Genomic DNA, 27,835 nt, shown 5'->3' with positions numbered 1-27,835 from the left:
GCCTCTCAGTTGCACCCTCGCACACACAAACGCACTTTCCCTCACTATTAAACATAATGCAACCACACACACTAAAAACAGTAAGGGCCCACACACCAAGGAACAGAGGTCAGTGCAAAAATAACAAGGGTCCAGTAAGTGTGTGTGTGTGTCTTGGGGGATGGATGGTGCTACAGTGTGTTGTTGTGAAACAGTGGCAGAAAGAAGGACTGTTAAGCGGGTTGGGGAGTTAGCAGGAAGAGCCAGTGATAGGAAGCATCCATCCATCACCAGGGATGAACAAGAGGCTGTTTATAAACACTTTACATTGGGAATTTCTTAATGAGATGATTCCAGTTTCTGCAAGAATTTGAGGGAGAGAGGGGGGGGCCTTTGTGTCTCAGAGGTTGTGAGTTCAAATCCCTGTCGCAACCGGAACGGCCTCGTGGGAAAAATGTATGGATTTAAAAGAATCAGTATTGAAATAATGTAGATGGAGACACACATTGCCTTCTAAAGCTATTGATCCCCAGATTTGTTTTCCCCAGTTTTCCTCCATAAAATGTCTCGGAATGATCTCCCTGCCTCATTGACAGGTTTCTTTTTTCCAACAAGAGAACATTTACAGGAGTAGAAGATCTTTGGTCATGTCAGCTTCAAACTGTCAGTTCCTGCTTGTCCAGCTAAAACACACACACACACACACAAATCAAGAGCAACTGTCGTATTTGAGAGGTTCTGTTTACTCTGTCTGTGTGTGAGGATGGAGGCTGGGCTGGAGTCAACATTACAAAAAGTAAGATAGTCAGACAAAGCGAGAGGACAACAGGACGCTCTGCGCAGCAGGACAACTCCAACCATCAGCGGTGAGTCCACAACCTTACCTTAACGCAACTGAAACATAAAAGTTATATTTTATATCCCAACATCATGTTATTTAGTGATCTTTGACCTTTGATCTTTGATAGATAAGGCGGTTTGTGTCCTGCATTCTGACCCAATAAATCCTACCTACAGGGGTTTTAAAAAGGATATTTAACATAATATTTTATTTTTCCGTTTTAGATTTAGCCAGTTCGATGTAGCTGGTAGGAATTGACTTTGATGAGCTCAAATAAAACAAGAAACTTAAAACATGACCACACTGAAGACATTAATCAACTCAAATTGTTAAAGCTTTTTGAATAAAAGAGGTAAAATGAATAACACCTGATAGCCAATAGGAATGCTGTTAACATTATGAAACAACTTACCTTTACCTTTGAGGCTTACCTTTACTGAGTTAAGTGATTAAATAAGTAAGTAAAGTAACTGAATGTCCTATATTTGAAATACACAGATTTATCAAAATATAGAGAGGAACATGCGCAAACAATCAGTTTGAAATTCCAATCTCACAATAACAGAATGAAGGAAATCGTTTCAAACAAATACTTTAAGTAGCCATAACTAACATTTCTCAATTTACATTCCTCCCCGTGATAACCCCCCCCCCCCCCGACTACACTCACTCACATATGCTCAGACGTAAGCTGTGGACTTTACTCGCGAATGCTGAGGCCACTTTAATGTAAGCGTCAGTTTCCTGCACAGATCAGTAAACAGTCAAGGCCATTATCGAGCTGCAGCTACCAGCCAGCAGCCCTCTGATAAAGAGAAGAGCTGACCGCCCTGAACGGGATTTATGATGTGCTGAATTTATCTCCAGGCTTGTGCTGTGAGTGATTCAGGACTAATGAGTTGAATGTTTGAACATGCCTTCAGTTTGTTTTCTTTGGTTTAAACCATAGAGGAAAAGTTGACTTGGTTGCTTTTTTTCTGTTTGGTTTAAGTTTGTGATACATGGAAGTGATGGATTTTGCTGTGTCCATCTCATCATACCACATTCCTTTTTTGTGTGCACATATTTTTGGAAATCTTGTTGCAGCTAGTTAGCGCAAAGAAAACAAACTAATTGAGGGAATACTCTTGAGTCTAAATGAAGACTTCCTTTAATGGTCATTTTTTTGCACATTCATACATAAAAACGAAACATTGTGCAAACCATGTTTGATATGAACATGCCCTACAAATCCACTCGTTCCCTCCTTCCCCCTCCTCTCTTCGTTCTTTCATGACACTCATCTCCCATGGGCCCTCGAAGTCAGGCCTGTGTCCAACAATGTGTCCAACAGTGTGTCACCTCCAGAAGATCCATGGTGACATTTGTACACTCTCAGATATTGTCCTCATCGTTTGGCGTCGCTCTGACCGCTGCTGCCTGCTGTCTCCTACCATTCCTTGGAGGTCAGAGACAGTTAGAGGGAAGGCTGATGGCTTGTTTTGCCACATATGTTGGGAGGTGATTCACTGCTGTTAATTGAGAAATACAATACACCGCCTCCTGTTTAGCAATGGATTCATGCCATTGCAAATACAACCACCAGTCCGTTGTATAGAGGTTTTTGCTTATGATACACTGCAAATAACGTAGATGATAATGTGCTATTAAGTCAGTGTAAGGACATTAGAGAACTGTTGATGGAGACGTTCATTCTTAAGCTGCTTCCTTTTCCATCATTTATACTATATTTATGCACTGCAATAAATCTCTCAATCATTGTAGACTAATACCCAGTGTGAAAACAACACAAGTTCACTTGCTTTAGGAACTTTCTAGAAACAAAACCAATGCATTGAAGCTGGCAAAAAAAAGGCAAAATATTGTAGTTATATCAAGAAAATTATGCCTGAGTGAATAACAAGCTGGTTTGCATTAGAACAAAGTGAGTATCTCACTGGCAGTTATTTACTTTTTTTAGTGATGCCAGGCATGGCTCCAGGTATAGTATTGTCGGTCTGTCAGTTGGTCGGTCCACCACTTTGGTCCAGACTGAAATCTCTTGGATTCCAAAAACTCTTGGATGTATTAACATGAATTCTTGTACAGTGTTTCCTGGTTACCAGAGGATGTATCCTAATGATTTTGGTGATCTGCTGAGTTTTCTTCTAGTCAAAGTTTGGTAAACATTATACCTGACACACATCAGCATTTTAGCATCATCATTGGGAGCATGTTTGCATGCTGATATTAACATTAAGCTCAAAGCACTGTTGTGTCTTAGCACAGTCTCACTGAGCTGCTAGTCTGGCTCTTAGTCTTTTGATTGACAAAATTAAACAGTCACTACAATTAGTTTCAGTGCAATTACTGTCTCGTAATGACTAACTTTTCTTCTCCATTCAAATCAAATGATTTTTATGCAGCCACATGTTTGTCTCACAGGGTTTTATATGCTGAACATCATACACAATCCATCCTTGATTTGGATTAGGGGAAAAAGAGAAAAAACAAAGTAGCCTCTTTCATGACAGCAACAGGTGCTGTACAGTGTACACAGAATAGATGGAAAATCAGTAGTAGAGTTACAATGTGGAGAAACTGAATGACAATATTCAGTCAAAATACACTATATTGCTCCTATAATGCTGTTCACCATGACCTGCACTTCACTTTCTGTGTTGCAGATTTCTTCAACAGATTTCACATCTACTGAGCAGTTTGCAAACTGTGTTGAGCTAAGAACTGACTGGACTCACTGCAGGTCCTCACAGAGTCAGAGATAGTCTTTAAAATCAACTTAAAATCTTGAAAGTAATATAATCAGTGTAGTTATTAATCTTAGTAAACACAGGCTTGTAGTCCCTCATGATTCATTTTTTGTTATTCTTTTTCCTATTCTGCAAATTTAGTTGTAGCTTGTAGTTCTTCTGGACTTTTCTAGCTACTTAGTTTAGTTTTTTTTAATGCTTCTAAATATGGTGGTTCAATATCCCAACAAAAGTTATTGTATTTTCTACATGTAAGACACAAATGTCTGTGAGATTGCCAGATTTATTTGCTCTCTTTTTAGTTTTCCCTTAAGTATGATTGATCTTGAAGCAGTGTTGTCGTTTTGCACTGTGACCACATTTGTTACCAATGTAGGTGCCCTTTGGCAACCAAATTCCTGTTTCATTTGTCATCGTGATCGATCGTGATCACACCAGTGAAGGCTGCAGCTTCAGTGAACATGATTGGTTCTTCTCTGACCTGCTGCTATCCACTGGTCAGTCCTGGTTCCCATAATGAGCCAGTGAAAGGGATGATATCCGGGTGGGAGAACGCTGTTAATCCTCAGTAAGCATGCTGTATGTCAAACGGCCATGCTGAGAGATTTACAGATCAGTGTTGAGGTCACTCCTCTGTCTCCTGCGGGCGGTTCAGGGCTCGACTCCTTCGCTCTGCCCGGCCTGGTTAACTGTCTGCGGGGGAGGCGGAGGTTCCCGAGCCCCTTAAATCTAACTGCTGTCCAATATTAACTGCAGCACAAACAGAGCAGCGGTAAACAAAAGGCAGAGTAAACACACTCCCAAGGTTTGGAGGACAAACATGGACACACACACACACACACACACACATATTAAGTATAGTAAATAATTCATTAAATGTAGTAGAGTTTCTTTTCAAAAGCTTCAGAAACTCCAGTTAGTCCATGAAATAATAATGGGAAGAACATGATTTATTGATAGGAATTTACTTATTTGAATCATCATGTTAGACTGAGAAAATGTCTCACTGCCTGGCCCAGCTGTTGCACCCTGGGATTAATCCATCCAGGCCAAACCTCAACACACACACACATTTACACACACACACACACACACACATACACACACAATAAGTGTTGAGTCTCCCTCACTCTGCCCGTGAAGGACAAGGTCTCCATCTTCCCTCCATCCCCGCCATCTTCTGATCTGTGATGTCCCAGCCAGGTCCAGCTGTTTGGACCCAAGTCCCATCCCTGCCCTTCCTGGGTGTCCCGGCTCTCCCTTTCGTCTATCCCTCTAGGGATGGTTAAGACCTCCTCCAGCACATCATCCACCACAGACCAAAAGCCTCAGCTGCACTCTTCCTCTCTGCTTTAAAAATATCAGCCTGGACAGCTAAGAGACCTGGACGCATCCTGGGGATTGAGGAATGTCTCCCAACTTCCCAGATCCTTCATATCTGTGTGAATCCTCTGAGTAAATATCTATGTGTATGTGTGTTTATGTCTTTGCGTGTGTGTGTGTGAAGATAGATCCCGTATTACTAGCTGGAGAGAGGATCTTCTGTCCAGATGAGAGAGTGGATGGAGTTGGAGATGAGCTTTTCAGCAGGGGGGTTTCTCTCCACCTCGGATGGTTACTGCTCCACAGAGCAGCTCCAGTACTACGGTGAGTCCACAGTCACACTTCTATTTCTGCTTCTTTCTCCTTCTTCCTTTTTTTTTTTTTGCTATTGCATGTACCTCAGTCCTTACTTTTGCTTCTCCTTCTCTCTCTGTCTTCTCTTGCTTCTCTAAAATAAGCTGTGTTGTTATGCACATATGAAATATTATTATGTGTACAAAAACAGATACAGTAGTGAAGATGTGCTGATATGAGGATTTATGACTGTCTTAACTAAAGCGTCGGCATGTGGGTTCAATACATTACATAGATTTAAATCAACACTTGTTTCGGTTGAATTTAAAGAAGTAAATGCAGGAAAGACTGAATATGAGACATGAATCTTCTATGTGATTTGATTGTCTGGCGACATTTCATTTGCAAAGAATTTCCAATGTTCAGACTGGAAATGATCAATCAGACTGTGTTAAATGAATTCAAATGATGCTTCACTGATAACATAGTTAGATATTCTGGTGACAGCTGTTTCTAGTCTACCGTTTTAAAGGATTAGTACATCACGTTACAAAAAAACCCCCAAACATATTTTCTCACTTACTTCAAGTGCTATCGATCCATGCAGATAGTTTTGGCTTCATTTGTCGAGGTTTTTTAGGGTATCTGTTTCTAAGATTGCTGCCTCCACCTCAATATACACATATTGTGGTGCTACGATTGACACATTAATTTATTTATAAAAGTCAGAAGCAACATCTATTTCCAGAATCCTTATAGCTCTTGATAATCCTCGGGACTGTTAGACGTTTTTTTAAAGGGACTATTTCTCTGGTGGAAGTAGTTCCAATGGAAACTTGTTCACAGTTAACACCTGGTTCACTAGGGAAAATAAAAAACAACTGACCCTTTAAAGTGACTCAGTGTAACCGTCTTATTAAACTGCTGTGACCTCACTTCTAATTGAATCACTCACATCCACTCCTGTTTCTATACAATACAATTTCCACAGTTTTTTAGGAGAAATTAGAATTTTTAAACAAACTAATTTATTATTTCAGTCCAGTGTTGACTTCAGTAAGTGGATCATTTCTACATTTTATTGTTACACAAGGAGGATGTGACTGCAGTCTACATTTGTGCAACTTCATCTCATTCACTCTCACACTTGATTAATGAATGCCAAGAGTTTATTTACCACCTCTGAGTACTCAATAACATGGAAAATATTGTTCTCGAGGAGGCTCAGCCGGCTCGCTGCGTTCACAGCATGCATGAAGGCTGCGCGTGCATCGGAGGATCTATTTATACTGACGTGTATCATCAACAAATTCCCCCTGTTGTCTCCCCTCCTGCCCTTAGGAGGAAGGGGATGGAGGGGGCGCTATGGGGGGTTAGTTTGCTGGTGTTGTTGGCTCCCTAGCGTGCGTGGGATGGAAGGGAGGCTGAGGAGTGTTTAGACAGCGTTCAAATGGTTTACAAACAGTGTGAACCACTGCTCTGTCACATGCTGAGAAAGCAAGGACCCCCCAAACTATCGCCGCCATGGTCTGGTAAAGACAGGAAACATCTGGAGAGAAAACGAAAGAGAGAAGAGACAAAAGGAAGGGTTAATAAGCGCCCTTTAAACTGATGACTCTGTTGACACACACATTTAGTCGCCCAGAGCACAGACGTCAATCCATTGAAAGATACAGCATCAAAACTTCCAAAAACACTTACACTCACACATTCTGGGTGGCAAAACTTGTCAATTTTTGATGACTGTTTATCATCATGAATAGTCACTTAGTCAAGAATGAAGATTGATGACTGACAAATAGTGAGAGTGGCGTTCACAAACTCTTTAAAAGGGCAGGAGCAAAAACTAAAAGGGGCACCTCGGCCACATGCAGGAATAGAGTTAAATTCAGGTTCAGGGTTTGGGGTCACAACAAAGTGGCACTTGAGGGAATCAGATGTGCTTTGTGCATTACGTGGTCATTATGATACATGCAACAAAAAAAAATCTAATTAGGTATTAAGAAAAGTATTGAAAGTTCCAGCCTTGTCCATATCCTTTTGACTTCTATGGGTCAGAGAGCAGGGTTGGCTGTGTCTTCAAGTAGGAGGCACAAAGTCTCACTAAACACCTTGAGAAAATGAGCAGGAGAAATGTTTTTGTCCTTTAAGTGTGATGAGCAAGGAACACAGGAAGTGTATTGTGTGAGAAATCTGCAACAGGACAAAAGTGAGAGGAGGTTAAAAGTTGGAGGTGTCAGGAGTTTTAACTGTTCAAGGATGGGAATACTTGTTGTGTCTGCCGAATTTAGGTCTTTTTATAAAGGTTCCCACACTCATTTATTGAAGGGGATCTCCGCTGATTTTACACATCAATATGGGTTTACTCATAACGGGGAGTTATGGGGGCGTAATGGGGTCAAGTCTGAAAAATAAGCAACACATTAAAGGTCTACGTGCCAGAGCAGAGCTATTCTGCTGTCAAACATACATTTAAATGACTCATTTCATTGTATTACTGTAGTCTAATTATGCACTGTGCAACTGTTGGGGAAAAATGAACAAAAATATCAAATCAGACTACAGACTATTAGACTAAATATGAAGGATCATAATCAAAAAGATGATCCCTACATTTGACTGAGCCCTGTGACATTTCAACATCAATTGCTAATAACTATCATTTCAGAGACTCTTGCTTTTAGGCCCCGAGCCCTCGGCCCCCTGGGCCTGTGCCTGGGAAGCCTGTACAATAATCCATCCGTGGTCATCAGGGTTATCTCAGTTTAGGCTTGGTGACTTTTTTAGCAGAAAGCCTGCATTTTGTTTGAAATATATGGTCATTTATCAGTTGCGGAGAGTCAAACTAAAAATACTGCTATTGAGCTGCCTTATGGGACGTGTAGGAACGTGTTTTTTGAGCTCAATCCATATTAAACTAAAATTTGGGTCATCTCTGCTTGGAATTTGACCATTCCTTAAAGATCCCCCCCAGAGTTGTGAAAATTCTCTGCTTGGAACAATAATGTGTGTCTGATATGTTTTTGAAGTAGAACTTTAAAATCCTTAAAATGACATCTACTCCTTCTCCTTCATTAAAAAAAAAATCCAGAATCTATGAATATGCAAATTTTGATCATTTCAGAATTTTAACTGCTGGACACACGACGTCTCCTACTTCACTGTAAAGTCCATTCTCAGTATTTGTGCACTGGTTTCAAGTTCCCACATCACACTTGTGTAAGTTGAATATAGGACCAGGACTGGCTACAAACTAGTTGTGATGTCACAAATCCTGCTTATAGGCTCGCCCCATTAAAATCAGTTTTTCAGTGAGCACTGAGAACATTTCCACTTTCAGTAGATGGATGTGAAAACGTCCTTCTAGTGTCAAACTGCACATACATCATTCTGCACAGTGAAGCTCAAACATCCAACTGTAGGAACAAGAAGAAAAACATATTTTTGAGTGGAGGGGGACTTTAATAAGAAAATTAATCTCTTGTGAGAACCCTAACCCAACAACTGAAGGACAATACCAAATCACTGGAGTACCCTTTAATTACTCCTTAAGGCACAACCACAGTTGAAAAAAAAAAGCATGTAAGCAGATTAATGTTATTGTCAGCCTTTATCGTCATGCATTATGTTTTATCCTTCAAATGTCATCCTCTCAGTTGGGTGGGCTCTCCATTTAATCAGTGCATGACAGATCCCACAGCAGTCCCAGACGTGCCGGTCCAGCTGTACTTTACGAGGCCGCCAGTGGTCACACATGTTTTCTCAGCGGAGGCAGGACTTGCAAAACACAAGCTGCCGCACCACACTCAAAGACGTTTCAGCCCATCGCAAGACTGAAAGGCCATTACAGACTGAATGAAGCATCCAGAGAAAGGGATCAAAAAAAATCCTAAATGGCATTGGGAGCTCTCAGCTGCATCCTGTTTCATATAAGTTCACAAGCTCTCACTCTCAGCTTTTTATTGTATCCCCCAAGATCCATTAAAGCAGTGAAGTCACACGAGTCACGTAAGAACACATTCCTATGATGCTCTTTGACTCGCAACAGCGTAATATCATTGCTTGAAATCTTCATTCACGTTTCTGGTCATGTTAGCGCAGTTACTAATGCTGCTCTCCTCCGAGTTTTAATTAAGTTTTATGAATCCTGTCATATTGGAACCCATTAAAGGATAATTTAGGATTATTACAGCTTGATCATTAAGGTGCTTATATTATTCCATAATTTGATTTTCCTCCTTTTGAAACAGGATGTCAGGATGGCGCAACATGGATCAATTTCAAAGGATGAAGCTGGTGTTAGTCTATATTTTTCATATTGTGAAGACAACAGTGTGTTGGTCTCTTGATACTTTCTGACTTCTCAGTCAGAAACTGGGCCCCATGCCCAGTTTATAGTTTAATTTAAAAGAAAAAAACAACTCAGTAATTTCTTAAGAAATTGGTTTTTGCCAACATGACTCAAATGGGACTAAACAGTGCATTTGTTCGGGACTATTTTCAGCTGTGGATTAATATACATTTGATGCTCTAGTGAGTATTTAGAGCAACAACATGTCAATCATGGCTCAGACATGTGATTTTAACAGTTTTTTGACAATATTGCAGGTCAAACAATGCATGTTTGTCAATCAATTCATTGTTGGTTTTGGTCTTTTCATTGGGTTTGTTTTGATGAGTTGGGCAGAAGGGTTGAGTCACTGAGAAATGAAAGATGACTGAACTTGTTTGGACTTTTTAGTTTTGCATAATAGTGCAGCATAAGAACTCCATTGGAGATATACTTTCTTCTCCTGGTAGTAGCAGTTCTAAGGTCAAGTTTTCCATTTCATGTGGTCTTTAAATGTCATGTCTAAATGCCTGAACATTCTTGCTTTTTTCTTACACTAAAAATTTTCCAAGAGATATTGTCGAGGAAAACTGAGTCCGATCAACAATCTGAACACAAATATTTGCATTAAGGTCTTAACCGCCATACAAATGCAAATACACAGACAGAAACAGGTTAAAATTGCAAAAAAAAAAAAAAAAAAAGCATTAAAGTGGTCCACATCTGCAGCTGTACGTTGTTCACTCATTAGTTTTTCAACAGCTCTGATTTACAGTTTTCTTGAATAATTAAAAGTCAAAGTAAAAAGTTTTTATCCATCCTTTTTCATTTCAGACATGCTGGCTGACCCTCTGGGCTACCCCCTGCAGGACCCCGACCTCCAGCTGCTCCCTTACAGCCAGCAACAGTACAGCCCTTCCAACCTGCCCTTTTCCCTCTACGGCTCTCCGTCCTCCTCCACCTCCTCCCCCTCCTCCTCCTCTTCCTCCTCGCAGCCCTGCCATCCTTCGTACCACTACAGCCCCCACTGCCTGGAGGTGCCCTGTGATCCCAGCCCCGAGCCCCACTGTGGAGGCCTCAGTCAGGGGCTCGGAGTGGCAGGGCTTACTCTGGGGCGGAGGTCACGAGTGGGGCCGGGAGGGAAGAGCAGAGGTCAGGACGAGCTGTGTGTGGTGTGTGGAGATAAGGCGTCGGGGTATCACTACAATGCTCTGACCTGCGAGGGATGCAAAGGTGTTTATATTTCTTACCTTGCTGTCTTTGCTGTCAATTTTTGTACACTTTGTTTTCTTGTCTTCTCAGATGCTAGTCCCTACAATTCCTTCTTTCCCTCTCTTTACCTGGATGCTGCAGGTTTCTTCAGGCGTAGCGTGACAAAAAAAGCTGTGTATCACTGTAAGAGCGGCGGAGGCTGTGAGATGGACATGTACATGAGGAGGAAGTGCCAAGACTGCCGGCTGAGGAAGTGCCGCGCCGTGGGAATGCTGGCTGAGTGTATTTACCTTAGTGTCATGAGATTAAATGTTTAACATCATGTAATAAAAGAAAAGCCTCCTAAAACAATATGTATTCGGCTTGTTTGAGTCTGAAAATTTGCGTTTTGTCTCTCCAGGCCTTCTGACGGAGGTGCAGTGCCAGTCTAAACGACTGAGGAAAGGAGGTAAAGGCAGAGGACAGGAGGAAGAGGACAACACAGACAGCAGGAGGGTCAGCTCTACCAGCAGGCTACCTGGACAGGTAAAGGACAGCAGGACTGGATGGCAGCTTTTTTGAGGGGTGGTGTAGTGGTTGAGTTTTGTTGGTTTAATGATGCAGAAGAAGTGATGGTTCTTTAGATTATTAATTATTAAATAGTGGTTGACAGTTGGATGTATGATTGGTTGTCAGGATGCTGTAAGTCTAATATAAAGTCTCCAACATCCTGCCATGCCATCTCAAAGCTCTGTTTACTTTCTAGTTTAAACATCATAATTCTGATTCTGGTTCAACCCCATATATTGTGTTACCTTCCATCTGCATCAAGGCTTCGTCTGCCAGTTTAACCCGAGAGCAGAAGTACATTGTGGACAGGATGGTGGAGGCCCATCGACTGTACAGAGCACAGGACAGCAGCCACTGCAGGGTAGGTCTCAGTGTGGAAAACCTAGTTGTGTTTCCAACACAACACAAAGTGTTTTTCATGTTGTCCTCATGGATTCTTGTGTGTATGTGTTCAGTTGTTTGAGTGGCCGTGTGCAGAAGAAGGGGAGGGTCTGTCTGATGTCGTATCACCTCACCTGCAAAGACTGCTGCAGTTTGCCAGGACAGTGCCAGGTAAGACGGACAAGAATGTGAGACCCTCAAAATCTATAAACTGCTGTGTTCACTTGAGAAAAAATATACAGAATCAAATAAGGGGAAGATACCGTCAAATTACAAAGAAATTCACAGGAGATAAAAGAGAAGTGAAACGCCATGTCTGTGGTGCTGAAATGACTTCCTGAAATGACAGTTTTGTTTTTTAGTGAAATGTCTCATCAACATTTAAATGGATTATCATTGAATTTGGTATGGATGAACTGTAATAACTTAAGAGATCTGTTAATTTTTCATCTTGTGCCACTATCTTGTCAACATCTTGATGTATCCAGTACTTCAGTTCAAATCCCTGCAAAACTAATCAGCATAAGCTGTACTTATGTTTAGTGCAAATTAGTTCATGTTTGCTTTGTTCGCTAAGATAGTGAATAAGGTAAATCTGCTAAACATCATCATGTTAGCATTGTCATTGTGAGCATTTAGCTCAAAGGATCACTGTGCCGAAGTACAGCTTCATAGAGCTGCTAATGGCTGTAGAATCTAGTCTTGATAATGTCAACAATAACCAGTGAACCTTTAAAATACTGTAAGAGGATTTTAAAACCAATAGTGCCAATTTAATCAACCCTAAGCTACCAGAAAATTCTTGCAGTATACATTTCCTATTATCTCTGAGCTGGGCACTGCAGTTCTTAGCAAATGCTACACAAACAGGAGAAGAATAGAGAATAGTGCATTGGTCAGGAACTATTTTCCCCTGTGGATTTGGTTCTCTAGTATTTACAGCAGCAGGGCAGCGTGTGTTGGATTGACTCCAAATGAACTACAGAGACCACGTTCATCATAATGAAGGAACTATATGACTTGATTGGTTTTTAATAGTTTTTGGAAGACAATGGTGCAGAGGAATAAGCTACATTAGGCTCAGGCAGTACATGATTTACTTAATACATGATTCTGGTCTTTTCAGGGTATTTGCTGACAAGGAGAAAAATATAGAATATCAGTCTTATCCTTTAACCCTTGATATTTTGGCAAGATTTCTAGGGACTACAGCAAAAACTGGTGAGATATTTGGTCAGTGTGAAAGGAAATGAAATGAATAAAATGGTTCATTCCATATATGACATGACACATGATAATAACACATAAATAAAGACTTTAAGGAAACAACTATTGGAACACTGCCCCCAAATATACAAATTTTTAAGGCTAAATCATGTGCATACAGTAAAATGCAGTCCCGCGTCGAAAAACAATTCTGCCATTTAATGAATATTTAATTCTTAGGATATCCTAAAAATATTAAACAGGCACATATATACATATATATATATATATATATATATATATATATATATATATATATATATATATATATATATATATATATATATATATATATATATATATATATAATGATGTTCTCTACGCAGGTTTTGACCTCCTGGACTTTCCAGACCAGAGCTCTCTTTTGTCCATCTCTTCACTGGAGATCATGTTCTTACTCTCAGCGCAGCAGTTCTCCAATAACCCAACAAGCCCCAGTCCAGGTCAGTAAACTAACATGAGAGGAAAAATGGTCGCATCATAAAAAAAACCCCTCCAAAGATCTAGATTTATGAATTAGCTTGCATTCAAGTTAATATAGTATAAAGCAAGTTCAGCCTGATATTCAATCAAAACAAAACATTTTCTCTGTTATCAGCCCTGCAGCTTTTCAATATGTCAACACACAACTGGCTGAGAAATGTAGAGTCAAAGGAAAACATCCACAGCAGGATGTTGGTCAATTCAGGTGAGTCCAGATAGACTCAGAAAATATCTTAGTTGTGGGTATTTTATATACAAAAAAATAAATGAGGAATTTCCCATTTACTCGTGTAAACAGGAAGCAGTGAGGATCTCCTCGCCCCCGTGCTCAACTTCTTCCACAGCATGGCAGCGCTGCAGGTGACAGAGGCTGAATACACCCTGCTCACCGCTACAGCTCTGCTCTGCTCAGGTCAGACCAGCAATCTGTGCTCTCTGGTTCGTGGATGTTTGGTTTGGAATAATCCAATCAGTTATCAGCTATTCAACTGTCAATAATCATTATAAGCCTATCTGGAGCTCCTCAGCAGGTTGTGATAGTAAAATGACACCTTGAAATGATTCACTCAGTCTGTCTGAAAGGGTTCGACTACAGACTTCATCAGGGTTTAAATTGACTCTTCACATGCTTCACTGAGGTTTGTTGATTCTGACATTTAGACTGAAGCTGACAAAAACTGGAATCTAATCAGATTTAGGCCTGTCATAGATTTGCTGTGAGAGTCGTTTTCATACAGTAGCTGTTTCAAAAGGGGATATAAACACAAAGAAACATCTTGTCCATGTTTTAGTAATGTGAACCTCTCTCTCTCTCTCTCTTTCTCACTCTGTCCTGCAGACCGAGCGTCCTTACTGGCAGCCAGCTGTGTCGAGAAAATGCAGGAACTGATCCTGGACCTGCTGTCCAGGATGTGTGGGACCCACGCCGGAGCTGCACGGGGGGGACCGCAGCGGTTTGGCCGTCTGTTGGGCAGACTGACGGAGCTACGGACCCTTCGTCACAACTACCTCCTTTTGACAAGACAGCAGTCTGGACACTGACAGAGATGAAAACCACCACCATCATCTCTGGAGAGTTCCATGTTTTAATTTCAGGACTACACGGTCCTGCATGAGCTGAGAAATTGTACAAACACTGTGTTGAAGAATGTAACATTTGGAAATGCAAGGTTTTTGACCTGATAATGATCAGACTGTGATGGATGAAGTCGGGTTGTTGCAAAGCTGACACACAAATCTTCCACCATTTTCTCAGTTGAGTTCAGTTCAGCGGTCATTTCTGCATTTTAGCCTCTTTATAGGACTGAAATGTGCTTGTTGACTGCTGTAGTTTGTTTGAGCAAAGAAAAACTTATAGATCTTTTTATACCTGTTGTATACAGCTAACATGTACACTTCTGTATTGTTTAAGTTAAATGAAAATGCAGACTGTGTGCTAACTGGAGTTCATCAGTGGAAAAGAGAATTTTCTGACTAATCAGAAACCGTAAAGACACACACATATATATATAACTCTTGGGAGAGATTCTGAGCAAATGCCCTGCATGCAAACAATCCTTGATCCCGAGCATTTAATATTAAACATTTAATATCTTCCAAGTGATAATTATAAAATGATGAGAACTGAACCCACCTTTCATTTAAAAAGAGACAAAGTCACAGTTAAGTATCCCAAAAGGTTTTTAATAGAGCATTTCTTTCCCAAAATGAGGAAATACTGGTTCAGACAAAGTATTTGGTGAGTAGGTAAAATATGCAGGTAGTACAAGCTTATAAAGGTGTATTTTTCCATCTGATAAAATGGGGCTCTGCAGCACTCTCAACAATAAATAGAATCTTCTGGGGGGTCAGCAGTGAATGATGGGGGGGGGGGTTGGTCTTGAGTCAAATCATCGAAAACAAACCAAACGTGAATTCATCTGTTAAAATGTTGGCTGCATGTTTTTAAAACCTCACTCTATTTGTTTTAAATAAGATTTCATTTTCTCGCCTTTAACCAATATAGCTTTATTTCTATAGTTCTGTCTTCCATAAATAAATTATTTCTCTCTGTATCAAAAAGAGAATTCAATATAAAGAACAACGGCTCATTGTGTTGTATGCTCTGAATGTACACACGCACACGCGCACACACACACTCACACACACAGCACAATGAAAATACATCAAAGACAAGCTAAGTTCACTGCAGCAAGTCAGGAATTATTTCATCTCCACAAATATACACAGCCTCACTTTGCCCCCTGTGGGTTGATTGAAATACGCATTTTTAAACAGCAACATTAAATTAAATTAAATTGGGTTTGATAATACACATACATATGTACACAAAGTGTGCCTTTATAATATACAAGTATCTTTGTAAAAGATTAAAATGTAAAAAGCTATTGTATAAAAGATGGCAGTGATCCATTCATACGTCTTCTGCGTTTCATATAAATATGTCAAATCTCTTTTCTGACAATTTGATTCCTTGGCAGTAGCATTATACAAAATAGAGGGGAATTCTTTTACATTTGATCCAGACACACAGCTTTAACACATCCAGGTGGAGTAAGCAGATACCTCGAGAAACCCCTCAACAGGGAATTAACGCTTACTGACTGCAGCAACATGGAACCTAAGGGTGACTTCATTCACATCTGGAGCTCCACATCCTTAACAGGGACACGAAGGCAAACACCACTGCTCTGTGTGTCAGACACTAGTGGTTTGGTAATGAACTACAGTCCACAGCAGCCTCTCCAGACCACAGTGTGAATACAAACTCGGCTCGCAGTAGGACTCGGCCCGCCCGCTGCTTTAAGACCAAAGAGAAATGCATAGTGGCTGAACTGTGGGTGCACACAGGGTTCGCTGCTGCCCCCTACAGGTAGTTGGAGGCCACAAAGCCGTGGCTGTGGCTGACTCTGCTCTGGTGGATGATGGCGCGGTCGTATGCCACCTGGACAGATTTGCGGATGCTTGACTTGCGGCCCTCCATTATACGCAGCTTGTCCGCTGTATCGTCTACACCCAAAGGTGTCACCTTGTCACGTGGGAGCCACTGCCTACATCACCAAAGATGAAAGAAAATCAGGACTGTCAGAGCGTTTGAACAAGAGTGATCATGCCTACTTTCACTGCTTTGACCTTTTACTGAGTCCTAAATACATGTGTTTGATGTAAACATATAACTAATAACTATTTTTACTGATAAAAAGTATGTTTTTTCCCAAATCTTCTATTTAAATGTTCATCATGAATACTTCACCAGTGGTGAAGTATTTGGTATGTTTTATGTTTTTTTAGGGCAGCAGATGCGCTGGTAGTTATGAATCTCCTGAACTGTCTTTAACCAAACACCTGCTCCGTGACCTCTGACCTCACTGTGGCAAGAGGAGCACTGCAGTACATTTGAGTATGATTAACACTCACCATGTCCGCTTGTTGTCAAAGAAGAGCACCAGGTAGAGCCTCTCGTTGGTCTCCTCCTGCCTCTGCTCCCCCAGACAGAGGACGTCTTTGGGTGGGACAGGGATGGGCACCCCATTGTGCAGCAGGCCCTCCTCGGGCATCTCTGGGTCGATGATCTGGAACAAACAAGCGCGGATGTCAGTCACAGAGATCCTCTACAGTCCTAGGGAGCCTCTGATCTTTGGTTACTTCTAGGGCTGGTTATACATGAACTGAGGCTTATCACACTGTCAAACTCAGGTAGTTAGATGGAATAATGGATTACCAGAGCAGGATAGGAGGGATATCCCCGAGACTTGGCCCACACCAGATCTAGTGGCTCCAGCTCTGTCTCTTCCTCAGATGTTTGGCTGCAGTTGCCTGCAAAACAGCAGACACTCTGACTCATTGGTATGCATCCTCAGCTACGAGGACGCTCTATGCAAATACAGTTTAAAACTAAGTGTTCTGATTGGCCAGCAGTCAATCGACAGTTCAGTTTGACTTGCAAAAAAAAAAAAGAGAGAGAAAAAAGAAACATACCGGTGTAATCTGTGTCTCCGTTGACTATCTCCAGGAAGGGAACTTTGGAAAGAGCTGGTTTCCCGAGGCTTCGTTTGGGTGGCGAGCTGCTGTAAGAGCACATTGTATAGTCAGTGTGCAGTCAGTCAATACTAAAACCAGACAAGCCCTGTTAACAGATACACCGTGTCTTACATTTCTTTGCGGAGGACTGGGCAAGGGCTGTACTCGGAGTCGGACCCGCCGTCTTTGTGCTTGATGAAGCCATTGGTCAGTCCTGAAAGCAATCGAAAGAAATCTCAGAACAGCTGCTACCGAAATAACAAGACCAGGAGCACAACTAGACAGAAAAGTAGACCTCATCTCAGTCACAATGAAAACAAAAATCAGTGCAAAACAGTGCAGCACACAGTAATCACAGATAACTGGGAGTGTTGGGACGGTGCATGGATAGATGGAATAGTTTTTGTGGTGTTACAGTGATAGATTTGTCTGGTTTTGTTGGCAGGTAGACTGTGGCGGGAAAACCTCCAAGAGAGAAACCTCAGAGAGAAACTGTAACATCTGTAAGTGCACTCTTAACTCCCCTCCACATACTTTTTGCTGTCTGACACTTGTTATTTGTATCTGTTAAGACATACTGGTAGCGAATAACAAAGTACAGTCCGCACATTCTAAACAGCATCTTATGTGATCAGTGAAGTCTAGCCGGTTCTAAAACACCACCCTGAGAGGAAGACCTTGGGGTGAAGAAATGTCAATAACTTCTAATTAAAGCTTCTCACCACTTTCCAGTGTATGATTTGGTGTCTTGTCCAGCTCACCATCTGAGCATGTATTTCGACTGGGGGTCCACTGTTCATTGAGGGTCGGGGGTCCTGGGCTTTTCTGTGGGGTCTTGGATGAAGTGGACAAAGGCAATGAGGATGGGGTGCTGGCTGTGGAGTTGGGTGCTGAGGGGCTGCTGCTTGTATTCTCGTCCTGCGATCCCTTTCCATTCAGCAAAGGATTGTCTCTCTCTCTGAACAGCTTAGCTCCGTTTTTTGCCTTCTTGAATAATATGGAGGTTCGTCGTCCAACTCCCCCGGTGGCGGGCCGTGTGGGAGTGCCGAGTTCTGGCAGGCCGTTAGGCACCGCCTGCCCGTCACTGTGCAAATTGGGAGGCTGTGACGCCTGCCGCTCCTGCGCTTTAGTGCAATTAATGTTCTCTGTGGTGCTGTCTGAGAGGTCTTCGTCCAGCTTTAGGCGTTTGCAGGGCCAACTGGGGGACTGGGGCTCCCCTATGATTGGCCGCAGGGTGGGAGGCTCCAGAGGTGCATCCCCCTGTCGTGGAGGAGGAGCCGGCCCTGTAGGTTCCAGTGTCGGGGGCGAAGTGGATTTGAGGTCTTCTGGAAGACGGGAGGAGAAAAATGAAATTCAATTTCACTCAGCGTTTATTTCAAATGAACGTCCATTTAGTATGTAGTGTGATGTGGTGGTGCAGTATTCACACGGGAAAATGGTGTCCCTTCATAATGATATACATTTGATTCTAACAGTCTAACCAAAGCCCAAAGGGAGTTGAGGTACTCTGTAGGTATGGAACACCGTATCAAGACGAGTGAAGAAATAATTTTGCTCTCACAACTGAACACCAGTAACATGGTAACAGGGCAGTATTTTATGACACAATCACAGGTGTTCTGCTGCCCTCCTCTATAGTAGTAAGAGACTGTTTGACTGGACTAGCCTGTAGTCAGAAGTGGGATGATATGGCATGACTGTACATGGCCAATGGAGAGTGGTGAGTCCATGAGAGTGATGTATAAAAGAGGTGCAGACATAGAGTGCACTTGGAGAGAGGAGTTGTGAGGCAGCCATGGCTAACGAGACTCTGTGGGCCCCTACTTACTAGACTGGAGACAGTGGGGTGGTTGGGGTTGGTGCGTGGGGGGGACCCTGGCTCAATTACCTGAGGACAATGTTCCGTTAGCTCATGTTCACAACTGGTCTCATTGAAAAAAAGTGGCTTTTAAAAAAGGTACATGCATTGGCAAATTCATACTATTGAAAATTAAGTGCTTTTCATCACCCACCTTTGTCTGAAGACGAAAGGCCATTGTCCACCTTGGCGTCTTTATCGTCATCTTCCTCGTCATCATCGTCCTCATCCTCTTCTTTCAGATGTCCATTGTGAAGGCTGTGGCGGGGGCCCTGCCTGTAGCGGATGCTGTTGATTTCACGACGAAGCAGGCGGATGCGTCGAGTCCTGGCGCCACTGCATCGCATGGAGGTGACAAAATCCAACTTGTCCAACAGCTCCTTCAGCTGTTCCTCTACGGTCATATGAAGCCGGTTTTCTGGATCCAGCACACTGTCAACTGCACAGGACAGGAAGGAGTTAGGCTAATGATGAAGCTAGCATGCATGTTCCACTAAGGCCCAACAAATATGGGTTTAATACTGACATTTTTCAAATGAAGCTGATTAGCTGAGATACAATATTTCTAACATACTGGTTATGAACAATGCTGTGGTAACAGTGGAACTTAAACATCTTCTATATCAGGTTCAAACCGTCAACAGTGGCACCACATCTACACTTCACAGATTCAGTATACTGTAACTACTTTGAACAACACTGTTATATCTCCAGTACCAGGGTGATTAACATATCAGTTCATTGACACAAGAGTCAGAAAAACAACAACGTTGATACAAAAACACAGTTCCAAAACAAAATTCTGCAATTTTTTTCCACAATCGCAACAGCACTTAAAATAGATGCAATGCTTTCTGACCCAAACAGCTGATCTGCAGCGTAATACAGTGCGCAGCATGTGTAGGAACATGGAAGTTCTACGGTTGAGGAAATGTAGTGCCAAAGGAAAGAGCCGTCTGTCTGGCGAGGTAAAGCAGTGAAAATATTCTAAATATATCGTACACTTTAACTAATACTGATTTTTTCTTAGGTGGGCTTTTTTATGTGGCTAAAATATGCTTTGCTGCTGGTCCAGTCCACAGCAGTACAGTGCTTAGCTTCTGTTCCTGTACTCCTGCTTGTTTCTCCAAACTGGGAGTGTGCCGACCCAAATCTACTGCAGATAATACACTGACTGTGGATAAGTACCTCATAAAACCGCACTCCCAAAAATCTGATCTATCCCTTTAAGCAAGGTCTGACCTAGACTAGCCCTCTTGATATTTGGGCAGATGACCTTCTTCCTGTGTTTACATTCTTGTTCTCACCCCAGACACACCTAACCGATGAGCAGAGTGACCATTCACATGTTTGCTTTTTGGTTCGCTTGTATATTTTTGTTGTGAAAAGAAACCAAACTGAGGAAAAAATGTGGCATGTTTGCAAAATCATTCACTGATTCAGACCAGAGCAAAACACTTATAGGTTTGAAAATTCCCTTAAAGTAAATCTGAACACATAAACACACACACAGAATCTGAACTGTGCTCAGTTTCACTAAAATCTAATCAACTCTTACTTGTAGTGAATGCTAGTTACAAAAACATGTTTCTTAATTGTACTGGATGATAGATATGTATCTAAATGTGTTTTGAATCATATGAGATGGATACATACAGACCCTTATCTAAAATACTAAATACATCCAGTGTTTACATTTTGAACTGCCACTGTGACTTACCATCTTCCCATGAGCAGCTGTAAAAGTCTCGTTTCTGTGGTGACTCTGGGAGGTGCATGCCGGTGTCCAGTTCCAGGCCGGTATTGGTGGCTTGTCGCTGGGCATGGCGCAATATGGCTCCCCCCAGGTCTCGAAGACGTAGTGCTGCCCGGTGGAAGACTGTGTCCTTGGTGTTGTAGAGGAGGCAGTTTGACACCATCAGGTTAAAGTCGGCCTCCAGGTCAGCCACTGAGCGGTAGGCATGATTTTCCAGCTTAGAGCGCATAGTGGAAAAGTCCATGGGCTGGCTGATGAACTCCAGGTAGTCGGGGACCTGAGGACAAGACACAACAAGCGTTAATGACAACAATGGACACATATTGACAAATAAAATACAGATTAGTCAAAGTGTGACAAACTTGTGCGCTACTGGCTTACTAAGTGCCATTTCTTGTGTATTGCATTGTGTACACATCCTACTGCAGTCTAAGAACCAAACAATATGCTCATTGAGGTCGCAATATGTTACTATTTCTGGCAAGGTTGCAAGGCTGCAGTTGAAAACAACACTATGAGAGTGGTGAGAATAAATTAACACTGTGTCTATACAGAGCGTTACTGGCGTGTTTTTCAGTCGTCTGTCTCACATACGTCTAATGGAACATTAAGCATCTATGTTAATTCAGTGCAACTTTCTACAAAGCCCGCATAACCGTGACCCAAAGCATATTTTTAGGCTTCAAGTCTATTTTCCTTAATTTTATGTGCATAACTACAGTCATAGTGTGTTGGGTTCTGAGCGCTTCCAAAACGTGGGTGACAAACGCTCAACATTACCTTAACACTGCCAGTTTAGACACAGACGGAACGCTTGCTGCTGCTGCTCTGCTAAACGTGCTGCTCATGCTACGCTTTCTGTGTAGTTGCAGCTAAACACTGAGCTGAAACTCCCTGCAAAGCTCTGTAAAGCTGCAGGGAGCTGAAGAGCTGGGTGATAATTCTCAGTAGGTTCATCACTATGAGCGACGCCTCTCACATGACACATTTTCATTTCATACATTGAAATTAGAATAAATATATAAATATGATGGATTATAGTCTCTTTAAGGTTAAACCCTGTGCACTTTCAATGGTTTTCTTTATTACACCCTGCATGCATCAGGTGCCAAGTGTTATCACAGTGAAATGTCTGACCTCCTTGATGTTGACTGGCTCTGCAAATATCTGGGCTGTGTCCTTCTCCTGTAGTTGGTCCAGGGTCGAGCGGAGTAGCACCAACATTGGGGTCAACTGCATCTCCAGAGCGGCCTGATGAACTTTGACCTGTAGTTGTCAGAGGACATGCATGAGATACATGGAAGAGAATTCAGACCCAAGTTTTTACGGACCAACAAAGGCTAGAGAGAAGAGAAGCAATGTGTAATGTTAACTAACTATGAAATGTGACACAATCTAAATATTTCTACAAAGATGTCCACAGATAACCAGAATATTGTTTTCTGTCCTCATCTGGACACATTCCAACATCCACTGGCTGTCCAGAGCATCATATTGATCACTGTCAATTCTGATGGCTTTTACTTTTAAAAAGGTATTTGTTAGGGCTGCTCCTTAAAAGTCGCTGAGTTGATGCATCAGTGGAGAAGCACCTGAGTTGACTCGTATTTTGTCAGTCGAATTGCTGCCCTTTTTTTTTAGCTACGTCATTATAAACTGAGTAACGCAGGGTGACAACATGACAGGCTGTAAACTTTTACAGATTCTTGTCTCTAAATGAATACAAATATTCTAAATACATCGCCTAACTGTGATGGAAACAGAGGGATGATGGAAGAGGAGGGCAGCATAACACAAAGCAACTGTTTCCTGCTCTGAGCTCTCAGCTCTGATTTTAAATGCAGCAAAGTCAGCTAAACTACTGTTTAAACGGATGCAAACCAACGTCTCTACTGCCTCCTCCTCTACCGATCGACTCTTTGGCTGACAGTGATGTCAGCAGCTGGCAGGAGAGACACTCTGATTTTATAACTGAACTAATTTCAGGACGCGCAATTTCACTTCTCTGACTGCGCAGAAATCATTTTCACATCACGAATGATGAGCAACGGCATTAAGACACAAGTCTTAGAGGTAGATTATGAGACTTGTATAGCTTTTATATCAGTTTAGAGTTGGGCGGCTGTTCTGCAGGCATGCTTGATTGTTCTGTGACTAATGTAACGGTGTGGAGACATATAACATTTATCACAGGAAGCTGTATTGAAGTAAGACATACAGCCTCATATGAGAAAAGTGGTTTCACATCACAGGGGTTTCAAGTCTATGCAAGTTCAGTTCAGTTGGGGACAGCCCTAGTATTTGTTGTAACACAGCTCTACTCATTAATCGGTGCCACCAGTTTGTTTTGCCACTCAGTGAAAGCGCATACCGTCTATAGGACAGGCTATAAAAAGCCAAACCATCCAAACATCTCAGAACTTCAGACTGCACTGGAGGACAGTGCATAACACAACACCTTCAACTGTGTGGTCCCCAAAGTTTCCATGTACTTTCAATTTCAAAATTTATTTCAGTTTCAAAATACTGTATTCTGTACACAGGACGTTTCTGCTTTGACAAGCCTGTATATGAAGCACTGTTAGTGTTCTGGTCTGGGAGAATGTGAATTTTATCTGTGTATGTTACCTCTTCTCGTTTAAGTTTCTCCCTCTTGCGGATGAGCTCCACCAGCAGTCTGGCTTTTTCAAGGTCATGCCGAAGCTTCTGCCAATATCTCAGTGCTTCTCTTGCTGCGGAAACCTTTTCGTCCACCTCAGGCTAAAAAGTACAACATGTTTTTAGTGCCTCATTGCATAAACACTGTATCAGAAATGTATCTAAAAGGAATCAATTAATTTTAGAAATTGTTCTGTATGATTATGGGCAAATGAATACATTGAATACAAAATGTTATTATCAGAGTTCAAAGACACTTATGATGTAGTTATGTTTCCTGCCTGACCTGTTCTGTATTCCTTTGGGATTGGACATTAGAGTGCAAACGCCGGACCAGCGGCACACCGTTCCTCGACTGACGTTTCAATAACCAGTAGTTATGCAGCCTCTGCATGAACTGGTTTTTCTTTTGGAAGAGGATTCCTTTGCAGATGATATTCAGCCTGTACAAAAGGGACAGATGCAGGTTGGTATTGCTGTCAATAGATAACTTCAGTTCAGTTGAGTAAAACCACACAACACTCTGGCTCCATCAAAATGTTTTTTTTGAAAATGTTTTGACCAAGTTGGCCTTCATTGGGTGTGTTGAAGATTTGATGCAACCATCTTGGTCAAAACATTTAGCACAAAAAAAGAAATCTTTTCAAAAGGAAATCTAACCTGCTTGTGGGTATTTGATGCACTGTCACCTGTGGTGAAGCAGTGTTCTGTGCAGTTGACTCTGTGCTCTTCTTCCCTTTCTTTTTATCCACCTTGGCATCATCGTCAGACTTTCTGCCTTTTTTCGGTGTTGTAGGACCATCTGTGTAGGCACTTCGTCCTCTACTAGCCCTCCCTCTGCTGCCCACCACTCGTCCTTCATTCTCCTCGTCTGAGACGGTTTCTTGGCCTGGAGGCGAATGAGCCTCACAAAATGCTGTCTTCTTAACAGAGAAAGTGGTCCCGTTGACATTTGTCTCTCGCACTGGATCGATCTTCATAAACAGACCAGCACGCTGAGCACATGTGACATGAAACGCAGTGTAACAGTTGGCCTTGTGGCACTGAATAGATGCACCACGGCCCTTCTGCTTACACAGGTAGCAAGTCAGTTTCCAGCGTGCTGGGGGAATGTTACCGACCCCTTCCACTGGTTCCAGAAACACTGTGTTGGCAAAGCAGACCTCAGGGATCCAGATGGCACAGACCACATGTGCCCAGCGGCCATCGCTCGTTTGCTTAAAGGCGCCGCCTCGGTTCGGACATAGAACACAGTCAACAGGTTTCTGAGGGGACTGGAGGCAGCAGCGGCACAGCCACTGGCCCTCTGGGATGTAGGGCACTCCGTAGCACTCCTGGTGTACTGCCAGGTTGCAGGAGTCGCAAAAGAGGATGACGTTGCTGTTGAGGCACTCGTCATCCAGGCACACGCAGCAGAAGGCATCGTCATCAATAGAGCTCTGAGAGGGCGCCCGGCTGCGGGCTTCAAGGTACGCCTCCTCCTCCAGGCGGTCCACCAGCAGCTCGAAGGTGTCTGATGAGACAGCTGAGTAACCCTCTGACGTCCGGCCAGCATTGACCATCTCCAACCAGGCAGCGTCCTCTTCGTCCATGTCATATTCTGCCTCAGTTTCCTGCTCCTCAGTTGAGCGCTCAATGAAGCGGTAATATGCTGTAGGCAGAGGAGGAGCCTCGACTGGTGTGAAGGTCTCTAGCACACGAAACTTAGGTTCAGGGAGGGTCACGTGGTGATGATGCAACGCGTTTAACTTTTCAGGTGTTTGTGGATGAGAATTTGGGCAGTGGTTCTTGGAAGATGGTGGCGACTTAACAGAGGGACATTTGGAGTCTTTCCTGCGGCCTCGGGGTGTGACGGTTTTGCGGACTGTTTGGGCACTGCTGGTGGGGGGTGACGGCTGCTCACTGTTCTCCTTGTTGCTGTTACACTCACTAATGTCCTGGGCCATCATCTCATCTTCAGTAATGACCTCCAAGGGCTCCAGAATAGAAATGCGGTGAAGCCTACCGTCCAGCTCCACTTCCACCACCTTCTGAGCCTGGGCATAGGTTAGGGTTTCTCTGCTTGGAGATGCTTTGAGGCTGTAAGGGGATGGGGATCGCTGGCGGGCACCCCCACGCCCGCCAGCTGTCCCATTGGACTTCCTGACATCTGCTCCACCTCCTACGGCCACCTGGCCTTTTCGACGTGGCTTCCTCATAGGCCACCAATCACACTTTCCCTCCTGTTGGTTTAAGAGGAAACAGAATAACATGAGAAAACTGTGTGGTGTCAGACAATAAATATTGCTCTTGGGCATAATGCAGCTAAAAACACTGGCAACATATTTTATATGTTGTACAAGAATTAAAGATAGCCCTCTATAATTATACTATTCATGCAGGACGTTGCCCATTACCAGAGCTATGATATATTTGCTGTTATTGTTTGTTTTTGTTATCTTAATTGTTCAGTAATCATGAATTCTAATCTAGATTTTTTTCTCTGCAACTTCAACAGCTTATTTCCCCTTGAGATCCATATATATTATTCACAGGAATAAGCAAAACATAATTCCATTTCTGTAAAAATAAAAGCAATAAAGATAATAAACAAGCTTTGAACTTCTTGACATATTAAGTTAGTCAATACAATCTCTTTGTCGTTTTACTGTCTTTCTTTTATCTTTTTAATTTATTTTACCTATTTTTTTGAGTCTAGCTTTTATTCCACTCTATTTTATCATTATAGATTTTAAATCTATTTTATTTCATTTTCATTTTATTTTTTATTTGACTATTTTACTATTACTACTATTATTGTAGCTTTTAAATCTTTTTTTATTGTGTTACATTTCCATCATTTTTATTTCTTCCATGTATTGGTCTCAGATTGTTTAATTTTTTATTTTTATGGTCTACACTTTTTATGTCTTATTATCAGCTTGTCAGTTATCTGTGAGGCACTTTGAACTGCACCAACTTGTATGAAATGTGCTATACAAATAGAGTTTGACTGATTGTATTTTTCCTATTATTAGGCAGGGCTGTGGCACCTGCATTGTAAACATTCCTTCACACAATTCAACTCGCAAAACTCAATTTAAGTAGCTAAATGCATAGAACAATTACTGACAGATGACTAACTGTCAACTTGAGATGTACTCTTCACTGTCATTACACACAGAGCCAGTAAAATACAATAATAATAAAATAACACATTTAATTTGGACGGCACTTTTCATTCACAGTGAAACTCAAAGTGCTACATCTGTAAATTAGATTATTCTCGACTTTATCTCATAAACTGTTGGCAACTATTATCAGGACTAGCCACAACACAACGGGCACATCACCAACCAATCAGCTTTCGGGAAAGTTTGACTGATCCACCCCAGAGCCAATCGCCTTCAAGAATGCCACAGCCTCAACACATCAGTGTCCTTTATTTCAGGAGTAAAATGTCAGCCATATTTACAGTTTTAAAAACACTGTTAAAAGATCTTATACGGTCTAAATCTTTTAATTGCAGCATTGACATTGTGAAGCAGTGGTTAATCACTGTTAATCGTTGAGTCGGGATGAGAAAGGCACAGTATTGACATAGCTAGCCTGCTAACTTTGGAATATGGGCAATACTTACGTTAGCTGGATTTTTTTTAAACGTTGACAAGACACAGAACAAGTTAAACCGTTGCTGGTTGAAACAACAGTTAAAAGTTCTGTATTAGTCTGTAATAAACAACCAGTATATAACACCGTCTTACCTATTATGGCAACTGGCTGACACAAGTAGCTCGACAGCCGGCGGTGTGAAGCCGCTTCTTCAGTAATGGTTGCCCGGCCAGCAGCCTTTTACTCGCTGTACTCTCGGAGCTAATAGCTGCCGTTAGCCAGCTGCAGTTTGCTGCTACAGCCGGTATATTTCGCTGTTTAATAACTTAACGTTTCCGTTTCCTCACAACGCGGCGTTTAGGAGGCAAGCAGTTAATCCCAAAGGCTTCCTGAGAACACAACTGGTATATTTACATGAATAGTCTGACAAACTGTTCATTGACGAGCCAATTTTGTGAAGGAAGAGGGGAAATACTAGCCTCCTCTGGCTAGCTAGCTAGCTATTTGGAGTCCAGAAAATGCTACATCAATATTAGCAAAAGTA

The 27,835-nt window shown here is 42.1% G+C and overlaps 2 protein-coding genes across 5 annotated transcripts; one reads left to right on the top strand and one right to left on the bottom strand.

Moving 5' to 3' along the window:
• Positions 1-774: 774 nt before the first annotated feature.
• nr1h5 (nuclear receptor subfamily 1, group H, member 5) lies at positions 775-15,298 on the top strand. 3 transcript variants are annotated; one of them, XM_044351068.1, is made up of 11 exons: positions 775-845; positions 5,082-5,217; positions 10,352-10,750; positions 10,871-11,011; positions 11,130-11,254; positions 11,541-11,639; positions 11,734-11,830; positions 13,252-13,368; positions 13,524-13,613; positions 13,707-13,820; positions 14,247-15,298. In XM_044351068.1, exons 2-11 carry the CDS (start codon positions 5,121-5,123, stop codon positions 14,447-14,449), a joined length of 1,482 nt encoding a protein of 493 aa, XP_044207003.1. In that variant the 5' UTR covers positions 775-845; positions 5,082-5,120; the 3' UTR covers positions 14,450-15,298. The 3 variants fall into 3 exon arrangements, with proteins under 3 accessions (XP_044207003.1, XP_044207004.1, XP_044207002.1); XM_044351069.1 differs by having other exon boundaries at positions 782-845; positions 5,078-5,217; XM_044351067.1 differs by lacking the exon at positions 775-845 and having other exon boundaries at positions 4,687-5,217.
• brpf3b (bromodomain and PHD finger containing, 3b) lies at positions 15,071-27,835 on the bottom strand. 2 transcript variants are annotated; one of them, XM_044351066.1, is made up of 13 exons: positions 27,444-27,835; positions 24,361-25,922; positions 23,987-24,143; positions 23,671-23,802; positions 22,180-22,308; positions 21,007-21,319; positions 19,441-19,725; positions 18,151-18,750; positions 17,561-17,642; positions 17,387-17,475; positions 17,130-17,224; positions 16,826-16,980; positions 15,071-16,458 (listed from the first exon to the last, which is right to left on the bottom strand). In XM_044351066.1, exons 2-13 carry the CDS (start codon positions 25,896-25,898, stop codon positions 16,275-16,277), a joined length of 3,759 nt encoding a protein of 1,252 aa, XP_044207001.1. In that variant the 5' UTR covers positions 25,899-25,922; positions 27,444-27,835; the 3' UTR covers positions 15,071-16,274. The 2 variants fall into 2 exon arrangements, with proteins under 2 accessions (XP_044207001.1, XP_044207000.1); XM_044351065.1 differs by having other exon boundaries at positions 18,151-18,753; positions 27,444-27,834.

Source organism: Thunnus albacares, chromosome 5, assembly GCF_914725855.1.
Source record: "Thunnus albacares chromosome 5, fThuAlb1.1, whole genome shotgun sequence".
Taxonomy (NCBI): Eukaryota; Metazoa; Chordata; class Actinopteri; order Scombriformes; family Scombridae; genus Thunnus; species Thunnus albacares.
This window is presented reverse-complemented; position numbering and strand designations above follow the sequence as displayed.